At 42.5% G+C, this 13107-nt stretch overlaps 1 protein-coding gene across 1 annotated transcript; it reads left to right on the top strand.

Annotated features, from left to right (window-relative positions):
- The first annotated feature begins 1753 nt into the window (after positions 1-1753).
- Positions 1754-2911, top strand: NPY2R (neuropeptide Y receptor Y2). The gene has a single exon (XM_075150581.1). It carries the CDS (start codon positions 1754-1756, stop codon positions 2909-2911), a length of 1158 nt encoding a protein of 385 aa, XP_075006682.1.
- Positions 2912-13107: the final 10196 nt, after the last annotated feature.

The raw sequence follows: 13107 nt of genomic DNA, 5'->3' as shown, positions 1-13107 counted from the left end.
CCCGTGCTTAGGCTAGTAGTCGATAACTGATTATATTACTAAAAACTGCAGGGTAAGCTTGTACAAACAGCTGGCACATCTCAGCTACGTATCTCAGAGTGTTTCACATCTCAGGCTTACACTATTAATTGTACAGTAAATGTAGACTAAACAGCACAGCATAATTCTGACCAGTTCAGTTGGGGGAAAAATACCTTTCTGTTCGTGCAGTCAATCTGTTGCTTTTGCAAAAAGGGCTTGCCCTGAGAAATTCTTTGGGATATTGTGGGATGCAAGCAAACACAAAGGGCTCAGTCACCTGCTGGTAGACAACTCTTGTTTCTTATTTAGGAAATCACACCTAAGGATGTCACTGATAGATGTTAATGGGGACAGAGGTAGGGGTGAAAATCTACAATGAAGTGGGTCTGATTTTTTAAAAAAAGGAAGATAACTTTAAAAAGCGCCATTGAAACCGAAGGCATTAATAGCTAGACTGTCTCTTTAGGCACACCTGAATTTGAGATGGATTAAGCTATGCGTAACACCTGGTGGCATGAAAGTGACATTTCTTCTCTACTCTTGCTTTCCTTAGGCAATCTATGAATGGGGAAGTAGAGTTAGTAACTCAGGTTTGGCTTTCCCCTCAGTGGCAAACCGTGGTGTTCTGTTAGTGAGCCCACTGGGCTCTGGCAATTTCTTAGTTATTAGTTTCCTAGCTCAAGTCAAGGAGCTTGGTGCACGGTGCTCGCCTAGCATGCCACCCATGGTCTGGGCAGTCCGCATGGGGACATGCACGTTCTACATAGGATTGAAGTCCAAGTCAGCAATTAACTGTAAAACATCCATATATCCATTCGTGCCTACTGAAGTCTTAGGGCAGCATAGAATTTGGCTCAACCTGTGTAGGGAAGGCAACAAAATGTGATTTTGACGCCAGTGGTGAAATTCTTACTGACATCAGCAGGGGAATGATTTGCTCTTCTCTATGACTGCAGTCAGAAATGAATCCCTGATTGGCAGCCTCCAAGGAGCTATGTTTTCCCATACGTTACACAGGAAGGAAATATATATTACTGAGTCTTAATTGTTTTTTGGGTTAATTTCAGCATGAATAGGTTACACAGTTATTTCAGAGGAATGCTATTATTTCAGTTCTACTAGAGTGGTATTTTTGCTTGCCTTGTGGCACAAACTTTCCTAAAAGTTAAGTTTCTTAAAGAAAGACCTCAGTAATTAGTTCTCTGGTATTAAGGAGGGGCATAAACCTATAAGAATTTAGTAACTATTTGAAGGAAACACTTTCCATTAAGGAAAAGCTGGAAGATTATTATGCTAATAACAGTCTGGATGGTGATGTTCCGTGTAGAATTCCCATAGGTATTAATGGAAGTTTTGTGCTAAATCAGCAGTAGTTTTAGGTAGTGGATTGTAAAAAAGGATATGCTGCCCAGCAGGATCTTAATCCTCCTGCATTTACTTAGGCAAACTTTGTCTTTGAAATGCTTTTGAAATCTGTCCCAATTTTCAGCAGGAGTCATGCCTGAATAATATTACAGGATCGGGCTTCAAATGTAAGGGCAACAGAATTTAAATATATTAAGACAGATCTTCTCTTAATCCTGAGGTGTAGAACGTGGGTTAGAGGAGGAAAGAGCTGTAGTTTTGGCTTGTTGCTTCTTGTCTTAGCCACCGTGGACTGATTTCTCCACATGTTCTTGAACTGTTTTGTTTTCAGGGACAGCTCTGTTGCTTAGACCAGGCTGCTGCAAGGATGGGGCCCCTGGAAGCAGTAGGCGAAGAAAACCAGACAGATGAAATGAAGGTGGAGCTGTTCACCAAGCTGTACTTGCCAAGATACACCACACCACTCAACGAATTAGCTCTGGACCCTAAACCAGAACTGAAGGACAGCACGACGCTAGTTGAAGTGCAGATAATCCTCATCTTTGCTTACTGCTCCATCATCCTGCTGGGGGTGATCGGAAACTCCCTCGTGATCCACGTGATCATCAAGTTCAAAAGCATGCGCACAGTGACTAACTTCTTCATTGCCAACCTGGCTGTGGCTGACCTGCTGGTGAATACATTGTGCCTGCCCTTCACTTTGGTTTACACGCTGTTGGGCGAATGGAAACTGGGCCCGGTCTTGTGCCACCTGGTGCCTTATGCCCAGGCTCTTGCTGTGCACGTGTCTACTGTTACTTTGACTGTGATCGCTTTGGATCGGCATCGCTGCATCGTCTACCACTTGGAAAGCAAAATCTCCAAGCGGATCAGCTTCCTGATTATAGGAGTTGCGTGGGCAGTCAGTGCCCTCCTGGCAAGTCCTCTGGCCATCTTCCGTGAGTACTCACTGATTGAGATAATTCCTGACTTCAAGATTGTGGTCTGCTCTGAGAAGTGGCCAGGGGAGGGGCAGCTCAACTATGGCACCATCTACAGCGTCTCCATGCTCCTGATCCAGTACGTGCTGCCTCTGGCAGTCATCTCCTATGCCTACGCCCGTATTTGGACCAAGCTCAAGAACCACGTTAGTCCTGGGGCGGGGAATGACCACTACCACCACCGGCGACGGAAAACCACCAAGATGCTGGTGTGTGTGGTTGTGGTGTTCGCTGTCAGCTGGCTGCCATTTCACACCTTCCAGCTAGTCAGTGACATTGACAGTCAGGTGTTAGACCTGAAAGAGTACAAACTGATCTACACAGTGTTTCATGTCATTGCCATGTGCTCAACGTTTGCTAACCCCCTTCTCTATGGCTGGATGAATAACAACTACAGGACGGCCTTCCTCACGGCCTTCCAGTGCGAACAGCGGCTGGACTCCATCCACCCTGAGGTATCAGCAGCTTTCAAAGCCAGGAAGAAACTAGAAGCAAAGAGGATTCAATTCCCCGGAGACTCTTTCACACAACCTACCAACGTCTAAGATTGGTAGATCTCCTTAAAAGAAGAAATGAATATGTTGTGGACAAAGGAATAAATCCATTTTGACACGTGCATTTTTAATGCATAGTTTTATTCATAAACGATGAGAGAAAAGTAGCAGGAACGTCAAGGCAGGTGGTATGATTTGAGGGGAGTTGATTGGCATCGAGAGTATGTAACTGTAAGGAAAGGAAAGGGGAAAGACTTTGTTTATGGCTGTCTCTAACAGGGTAAGAGACGCTCCCATCCCTCCCATCTCTTTTTGACAAGTCTAAATGACAAAGGCAGAGTTTGCTGGTTTTGCTATAGGAAGGCAAATGGCTGATTTGTAGCACAGGAATATTGATGGTGGGAGCAGGTAATTTTTATGTTGGATACGGAGATCAGGGAGAGCAGATGTCTGCCAGGAGAATGAAGCCTGTCTGGGGGGAATGGGCTGCGCTGGTTAAAGCTCAAACTTTTCAGACCACTTCTCTCCCACAGGCATCTTTTGTGAAGATAAAGGAATTAAGACGAGAAATATGTTACTGTTTTTTGACTTGTACTGAAGTACTTCAAACCAGAGCATTTGAAATGGATTAGGGGAAAAAAAGAAAAAAGAAAGGAAAAAAAACCCCACCCAAACAACAGATTCAATGTGAAGAAAGGTCAAGTTTCTACATAAAATGAAGTGTAGGTTTTGGTCAATCAAATAGGGTAAAAAGTCATTCCTTAAGGATGGGCTGTGGTTATGCTGGTGAGAAAATCGCAAGCCTGTGACCTGATCAGTCATTCCCTGCAGATCCCTACCTTTCATTCTGCGCTGGGAACAGCTCACACACACACTGCTTTAAAGCGGCATTTGAGGGCAGGGGATGCAGGCTCAGGTCTTCTGTGAGCACTTCATAAACTGCCAATATTTTAATTTTCAGCTTGAATGTCTAACGTGTTATTAACTCCACAGGCTTTGAATTGTTGCTGCTTTCTCCCTGGATAATAAAACAGCAGATAATTTTGATCCTCTGGAAAGGCTGCTAGATGGTAATGTGCTTTTCCTTATTGTGGTTTTATGTCACACACTCGTCTCGTCTTGGAGATTTTTCCGTCTTTAGCCTTTGTAAAAATTAAGAACATCAGAATGACTCTATCCTAATAACAATATTCTAGGTTTATGTGATAACTTATCAGATATTCTGCATGCTGTAGTTAATAGTTAAATTCCTTTTTTGCTCAGGTATAAAATTTTAATCTGTTTACTGTGTTGTACACAGCAATGTTCAACTCTTCTGTGTCTTTGTTTAGCCTCTTTGAACTCCTTAAAGAGACGAAGAAAATTTCAATCCATGTTTATTCCAAGCTGCCCTGTTGCTTATCTAGAATAAAAATAAGTGTGATACTTTCACTTGGAGTCTCTTTCCACAGCTACATTTCAGCTGCCTCATTTTTTTTCTATTTTTCATTGTTCCTAAATTCATTGTGTTCTCCTTTACAAATTAAAAACCAACGAAACTCCAGTACTGAAGTGTTAGCAATGTAATGAATGGTATCAGATCTTTATCAAGTGGAGAAATTCATCTTTGTGTATGCAGTATTTGGCACCATCCTTTAAATATCCATGAAATCATTTGGGCTTGGATTTTCATGAACAGAGAAGGGATGTCTAGAGAATTAGCTAGTGTTTACTCAAGCAGGAAAAAGTATCCATCATTCTTAAACAGTTTTACAAAAATAGATTAATTCTCAACCATGTTGAGAACATGATATTGTCCACAAGTTATTTTTGTGTGAGTATTAATAATATCCAAAATGTAAGCTCAAAACTCTTATGGGTGAGGAAGGATTACAGAAGTATGTAATTATTATGGACATCAATCATATGTATCAGTTACAGTTGACTCTGAACCCTTCATCAAAAGTATTATTGCCACAAATAGCCTCCTTTATTTAAAAAGCAAATCGTTTAAAAGTTCTGTTTCAACTCTTTTAAGCCTGTTAGAGTGTGGTATATAGACAGTTTTGAACTAACTGTGACAGTGTGTGCTAAAGCTACAATTGCCGGGCTAATTCTCCGAAATTTTAAGTCTGCTTTACATCATCCTTTATAAAAGTAATTAATTACAAATTATTTTTCAGTCTATTTCATGGTATCTTTATTTTACTGCTTCCCGAGCTTTCTCTGCAGCCATTGCATTAAGCCGAAGTTGGTGCACTAATTTATTGCATTGCTTTCCTCTCTGCCACGTGGATGTGGTGCCTGGGTCAGTGCCTGCTTCAGGGTCACAGACCTCCGCGCAGTGTCCCACTGCATGGTACGGATTTTCCCATGGGCGCTTGAAGATGGGATGTGGAAGAGCCAGCACGCACAGCCTGCTGTATAGCTTAGTCGCTCCTCGGGACTTGGCTACTGCACGAACACAGCTACGTACTTTAGTACCCCTTCACGTTGTAGGAAAACTAGGCATTTTCTCACCCAAAGCAATGAGGTAGCAACATCCCTCAGAGTTGCCCCAAATCCCAGCTGTCAGAAGGATGTGGAAAGCCAGGGTTTGTCCCCATTTCCCCCTAAGGGAAAGTGAACCTGCAAGCAGGCTCTAAGGACCGGGCGGAGGAGTCTGCAGGGGAGCCTCTGCTTTGCTTTGCCTGAAATAGGAACTGGAATCCAGGTCTCCCCATTCACCTGTTCGTGCTTTAATTAGTTTTTGTAAAAGGACTGTATTCTTTTCCCATTGAATAGGTACAAGTTTTATACAAAGCCAAAGAATACCAGCAGCAACTCTCATTTAAGAATTTGCAAGCAGGCGGTGGGGCACCCAAAATGAAATGTCATCGCTGATTCAGGGCAAGAATTTGAATGAATATGCCTCAGTTCTCAGGAGAGTGACCTAGCCAGCACAGCCTTGCAGACTCTCCTGAGGTAGCAACATACGTCTTTTTAGAGCTGTTCTATTGTATATAAAATAATTAAACTTTTAATATCATGATTTTATGGGCAGGTGGTTATGACCTTTGCATGGCGCTTGGGTTCTGGGCCAACGATATCAAAACCAATATAGACAGAATTTAAGTTAGCCCCCTCATGTTCTTTATGAGTACTTCTACTATAAAGATGCTGTGCTGTGGGCAGGAAGAGAGCAAGGAAAGTAGCACCGTGCTAATCTCTGGGTGGGTCTTACTTTGGGCTCACATTTGGGGTTGGCTTATAAAAGGGAGACTTGTCCACCACATGGATCCCAATAGAGGTAATCCAGGATCCTAGCTGCTCAGCACTTGCTTAGTACTGGGCCTCACTGGAAGAATACATTTTGATGCCTTGCAAATTTTGCTGACAGAAATGTGTCTCCAGGCTTAGGCAGCAGCAGAGTACCGAACGCTACATACGTAGATATGTACAGATGCACCCGTACTTCCTCCCAGCACCGGCTGGGCACAAGCCAGCTCAAGCCTGGGGGCAGCAGAGCTGCACGCGTGCACCCTCCTGCGGCTTTCACGCTTTGCCTCGGAGGAGGACATAGCAGCTTGGGACCAGCACTGCAGGCACAGTGCCGTGCTGCTTCCGCAGGAGTGTTAAAAGTCGTGTTGCCTGTTCAGGCCTACAGCCATCGGGGAGGGGGATATAATCCTGAGTAAGTTTGCCAGGGTCTTATGGGAGGCCAGTGAAGCTGGGTTTTTGGTATGTGGGGACAGTGCTGAACCCTCTCAGCTAGCCCCATGAGTAAGTAGTCTTCACTGAGAATTGTGATCTCCATGTAGAGCAGCAGACTATGACTGAGCAGAAAGTATATCACTGTGAATCTGAGGAAAAAATAGATTTGAGGGCATAAGCAATTAAAATAGAGGGACTAAGCCTAGACAACGAATAGGTTTAGTATGCATATCTATTTATATATAAATTGTACAGCAGAGCTGTGCAAAAGCTGTTTGGTAGGATTAAGTTTGTTGGAAATAATTGTCTGTTGCCCCACAGCTGGTATAACCATGTCTTGCATAAAATGTGTAATGGACATACATACATTGCCAAAATATTAGTAACTTAAGTTAGATAACACTAAGAGTAATAACTGAATGGAAAATATTACCTGCATTTTATCTGTCAGACAACAGAAGAGCCACTGAATTCACAAATTTACTATAAACCATTTCCTTGCTTCATAGTTTCTAAACTCCCTCAGAGATTTTTCTTATATTAATCCAGATAATGACCTGAAGGGATGAATTTTGTCTTTGGATCCCTGAGTTATTTACCTGGTACTGTCACTATAAATGCCACTCCACAATAAGGAGCTACTCTGTGCCAAATTACAGGTTCTTTGCCCTAAGAAGCTAGGAGAGGTATGTAAATCTATGCGAGGTTAGTGTTGCTGAAGAGCCATGTTTTCAATACTGCAGTATAAATGCTTATTTATGCAATTGATAGTGATTTTCATATCTCATCTTCATTTTTTAAAAAATATTAAATTGGATGTTATTTTAAAAGAAAATTAATACAAGAGTAGTGAGGAAATCTGAAGCTGCTAAAACTGGGGGAGTGAGAAAGTCAGAGGATGAGCGGCTACTTTAAGAAGCAAGAAAGAGAGAGCAAGAACAGGGCTAGTGAGGATGTAATTGATTTATAGACTTTCCTTCTTCCCTTAGTCTGAGTGGTGAGAGAAACGTGTTACAATGAAACCAGGGCAAATGAAGACACAGATCAATTGTACGCACAAAGGCCAGTGTTGCCCGGGGAAACTGAGGAACTTTGAGGAGAAATTCCCATGATCATTTGAGCCTTAAAATTCACATCATGTTCTCAAGCAAGTAAACCTGTGTCTGTACATTATTTCACCTAAATGCAATATAGGTAAACAGCTCCGTACTGATAATGTATCAGAAGCAATGGATGTGTTATTAATTCTAGCCAGTACATGGGATGAATAATGCATATATACTCCTCATGAGCTCATTTCATTTGGGATATATGAAAAAATCGGTGCTTGCGTTAAAATCTTTCCCCTCTCAGACCTCACTGAGCTCCTCTGGAAGGAGAGAGCTTCAAGCTATAAAACTTAAATACTGTGGAATTATGTATCTGATGATGGAGGCACAATACAGCTTGAAAAAATTATTATAATTTTTTTTTTTGCTGATACTGCATAAGAGAAACAGGCTGTGGTTTGCCTCTTGGACCCGGAGCTGAATTTGCACAGCTGGAGTGTGTAAATGATGAAACAGACTTTTATTTGTATAATTCACAATTCTCATAATCTACTAACCCTGCTATACAGGATATTTTCAACAGTAGAATCTATGCTTACATAGGGCCAAACTATTTCTATCCCTTCAAGGTTGCACAGAAAAATAGAGGTCTAGGACAATTCTTCTGTTTACTGCCATCCTCCAGAATTAGAGCCATTCATACCCAATTGGATTTCAAAGTTTGTTGGCAGCACTGTGACTTTTTAATTTATTTAAGGTAACCAAGCTGGTGAAACAGCCTTGCTCTCATTGCACGCTGGCTCAGGACAAGCCCATCCTAGCGGAGCACGGCCAGAGCTACCCAGCCATTCCTCACCGAACCGAACCTGAAGATAGGAGCTGGTAGAGACACCCTTCCCCATGGATTGCTCTCAGCAGCTGGGCTTGGGGAAACATGAATCGGTTTTTCAGCGCTTTGAATCTCTGTTTACACCGCTGTGAGGACAAGGCACGTTGCATTTGGTGGTGTTTCATCCCAGTTACACTCTGATGCGGATGACTCCACAGAGTGTAAGTGTGCAAGTGCCACATTGCTGCCTCTCAAGTTCAGTGTAGTCCAGCTTCCAGACCTCAAAGACACTGACAGTAAGCATCCACAGTGTGGATGAGTGTGTGGAAACTGTGTACCAGCGCAGGGTCAGTTAGGCTGGGCTGGTGACACTGCAGCCCTGGCAGAGTTCCCCTCAGGCTGGCCCATCCTGCGTGCCTTAGTGCTAGACTAAGGCTAGCTCTGGTACCTCCCGCTGTCTCTAGCACTGACGTGCCCCGAGGTACCAAAAGCTGATGGCCACTTCGTAATAATACGTGAAGCGAGTGCTGGTAGACTCCACCACTTCGGCAGTGCATTTCTGCCCCGCGCCTCCATCAGCCATCCTACTCGTACCAGAACTGAACTGGCAGGGAGATCCGCGGGGAAGAATATTTTACACATAAGAAGTGATAATGTTCTTGTACTGACAAAAACACTGTCTGACAGGTGGTTATGCCAAAATATAAATACTTTAAGACAGAGCTGGATGCAGCCGTGGTGGGATGGGATTGTGCAGCAGCACACTCTCTCCTCTGTCACTGCAGCATGAAGCAGATGCAGCTCTAGGTGCTGCTGGTCGGAGGGGGCAGAACAAACTTTCTTCCCCGGAAGAGCTGCCTGGATTGAAAATGCGGTTTGCCACAGTCTGATTTCTCTCATGGGGTAGGAACTCCTTGTCAGGAACAGGAGATTTAATATGCTCTCACCATTACTGAGACATCTTGCCACATTTCTCTAAACCCTCTGGTCACATCTGTTTGTTAGGAAAATCAATTCCTTGCTTTTGCATAGAAGTCCCATGATACAAAAAAAATACATATAAAATAACAAATTTTAGACTTTGCAACCTAATCATCTTTATCTCAAACAGAGGATCTAATGATTTCCTTGCACTCGATGGGGGTTCATTTGAAACTGTGAAGGACCAGGAAAAAATGGAGGAGCATTTCCTGAGCATGGACATCTACCTCTGCTTGCGCAGAACCACGCAGGAGCTTCTTGCGTTTGCGTGCATCCCTGAGGTTTAAAACAATATAACCGGTGGCTGATTATTTTTAAATTAGACCATAAAATAGGGCTGTAAAAATAAAGTTTTATGAATACCACACTTTGAGAAAACTACATCATTACTTAAAAGAGGCAAGCACACAAACAAAAAATAAGATTTCATACCTAAGATTGTAAAAATGCTTTATAATGAAAGCTGAACACTATAGATTTTTTAATTAAAATATGAATTTGGCTTTATCAATTTACTTAGGACTTTTTTTTTCAGACAAGCTCAGCAAAAAGCATAACTCCACTAGGTCCATTTATTAAACTCCATAGTCTTTTCCTGTAAGAAATGCTTACTAGCCTTACTAAATGTGCTGTTTGTGGAGATAAATGTTTCTGATCAAACTTTCCTTTTAATTATTGGAATAATACTGTGGAAAACAATCAAGACCCTTTAAGAAATCACTGCCTCAATACTGATTTTAACTGTGTGGACTGTATTTCACCTCAATGCTTCTCAATTTTTCCTTGCAAAGATATCGGGATCCTCAGCAAAAGAGAAGGAACATTGCTATCCCTGTACCAGAGATCAGAAAACCAGGGCACAGACAAGTACAAGGATTGCTGGGTGTCATGTGGCCCATGCTCACTGCCTGTGGCAGTGCTTGCGTGTGGGCGCAGCTTGCTATGCCAGATGGTTGAAGCTGAAGGCTTCCACACTATCTGTAGAAACAGGCTGGGAGTCCCTCCGATTACAATTATTTTGCTGAATAAAACAAGAGTAGAAAGTGAAGCTGAGCAGTATGCTGCTGATAGTCCACGCCACTGGATTAGCGTGCTCCTTGGCACCCTTTTGGACTCTGCCAACTCGCACTCTCCCAGACAGAGCTTACGCACGCGCCCAACAGACTCTTCCCAGTAGATTGTGTGGCCAAGACTGATATGCTTCTCTCTGTCCTCCAGCACTGACCTACCATGGACAGTGGTAGGACCTCAACCATGCCCTCAGTGCCACCTCTCAGGGTGTACAGCACCCACCCACAGGTTCATGCTATGAAAACCCTTCTCTAGTGGGCTGCAATTCGGCTCTCCCTTGACTCCAAAATCTCTGAAGAGATGTCTGAGGATAGAGGGACATCACACAAGGTGCAGAGGAGACCTAGGGCTGAGTACCACAAAATTTGTAGGAGAGCTACTGCCGATATACATTATCTGACCGCAGGGCCAGAAGAACAGTGCACTGCCCTGTTTTATTGAGCTATAGCCTCTGTGTCTGAATTTCCTTGCGTGGAGAAGGAGATTCTCCATCCTTCTACAAAGGGTAAGCCAATGTGTAGGCAGCAAGGATTTTCCCGAGTACTGTACTCAAACCCCAAACTAACTTAGTATAGTTGTGGTTGCTGTGAACAAATAACAGAGCTAACACTAGGATGCTGTAGCTCTCCAAAAGCAAAAATATGAAAATCCAAAATATTTCTGTTCTGTTGTCTGTATGGCCAGCCTGATTCGTTGTTGTTGTTATTGTTTATTTGCTTTGCACAACTATTGTAACAGGTATGAACTGTGCATATATGTATGTGTGTATGTGTATATGCATATGATCTATATCTATATCTATATCTATATCTATATAAAACAAAGTGAGCTTTCAGTCTCAAAGGGCTTAAAGTCTAAGTAGTGTGTAAGCTTAGAGATAGTAGTTACTTGCATGGTTACTTGCAGTAGAGGGACACGTCAACACAAAAAATTATGGAACTTGTATTAGTCGGTATGATGTGCAGGGATCAAGAAACCCCAGCTGTGTAACATTAAATCCTGCTTCTGTAGGTGACTGGTGAAACTTTAGTGATACGGATGCACAGTTTATGGTGTCCGGTGTTGAGATCCTACATGAGTCATCGTCACCAGACGAACAATTGCAAGGACAAGCAGAACTAGAAATGAAGAAAGGGTTAGATGTTAACAAAGGCAGCCTCACTGTTTACGGCAAGTTTGCTTCCTTCAAAGGTGAAAACCCATGGCTAGCTCAGTTAACTGGAATCGAAGGTAGAAAAAGGAAAGAAAGAGAACTCATTATGTTCAGGATCCTCATTTTTATTTCCTTTCTTTCGTCTAATGGGGAAGCAAACGGGCTGGTCTCCAACTCTGTGTATAATTGATTACCAGGACACAAATTGTAATGAAAAATAATGTCCTCCATAATTGCTATTCAAAAGCCTAAGTTTGAAATACACCCTAAAAGGATGCTTGCAGGTTTATCAATCCCATTCATCATCCTTTCCCTTTTAGTACTTGTGCCTATTCTATGAATGTTGATTTTAAACATCAGAAGAAGCGGCCTGGCTCTTAAGTTAGCTGGAAACCCCAATGGTGTCTCAGCTTACTCTTGATAAACTACTTCTAGTGTCTCTCATAATCTCTTCTTCTAGCTTGGGCTATAAGATCAGGCAGTAACTTCTTCTAACCTTACTTTGTGTTTATTATCTAGCTATTCCTGACAAACTCCTAGAACACTTCATAATCTTATATGCCTGTGTTGCATATGTATGATACAGCTCATTTCTGGCTTCTCTGATAGTGGAATATAGCTGTTCCAATCCATTAAAAAAAAAAAAATCCAATCCCTCATTTTTATTGCTTAGTTTACTACTCTCTGAGACATAATACAGGTGATGCCAGAAATTTTCTATCTCTCTGTTAGATTATATATATGGGATGCATTGTGGTAGATCAGTGTATGTGTAGCTTGGTGCTATAAAGGAGACTAGAGTCTTTGGCTGCATAATGCTTAAATCTTGATTTCTGTATAAAACCCCCATGCCTACAACTTCAACAACTACTTCAAATCACTATGCAGACCCCAGTAATTCAGCACCAATAAAGCAGCAGAAAGAGTTGCATGGGTGCTTGATGGCACAAGAGGGCAGGATGAGGCCGTCCGCACCACTCAGGCCTCCTGACAGTCGCGTAACTTGAAACTAAGCTGTTTTGCTTACCTATTTTGCCCTGTTACACAGAAAGTTGCTTGTCCCTTCTGGTGCACACAGATACTCATCGCGTGGGCTCTGCTGCTGAAAGGGTACATTCCCGGGGAACAAAATACACAGGCCTTTGCGTGTGATGCTGGCAGCTCTATGGTGTCCTTGAAATACCCCCCCTTTCACCTTTCATTGCCTATCTCCCCACCCAGTTTGCTACAAAAGAGATTTTCCTCTTGGGATTGACGAGTGACAGTCCTTCACGGACTGTTTTACAGTCTTATGTCTTTGCAAATCCAAAACAACTGACATTTAAACAGCAGGGAAGAGCCAACAGTGCAAACAGAACTACAACTCTATCACAGCAGGGCTTCCTGTTTGAAGAAATGAAATGCTGACTCATCAAAGAAAGACAGGTAAAATGGGGAAGGTCAGAGCACTGATGCCTTTTTTTGTTCTTTACTTATGTTGATAATTTCAGGT

Source organism: Calonectris borealis, chromosome 4, assembly GCF_964195595.1.
Source record: "Calonectris borealis chromosome 4, bCalBor7.hap1.2, whole genome shotgun sequence".
NCBI lineage: Eukaryota > Metazoa > Chordata > Aves > Procellariiformes > Procellariidae > Calonectris > Calonectris borealis.
This window is presented reverse-complemented; position numbering and strand designations above follow the sequence as displayed.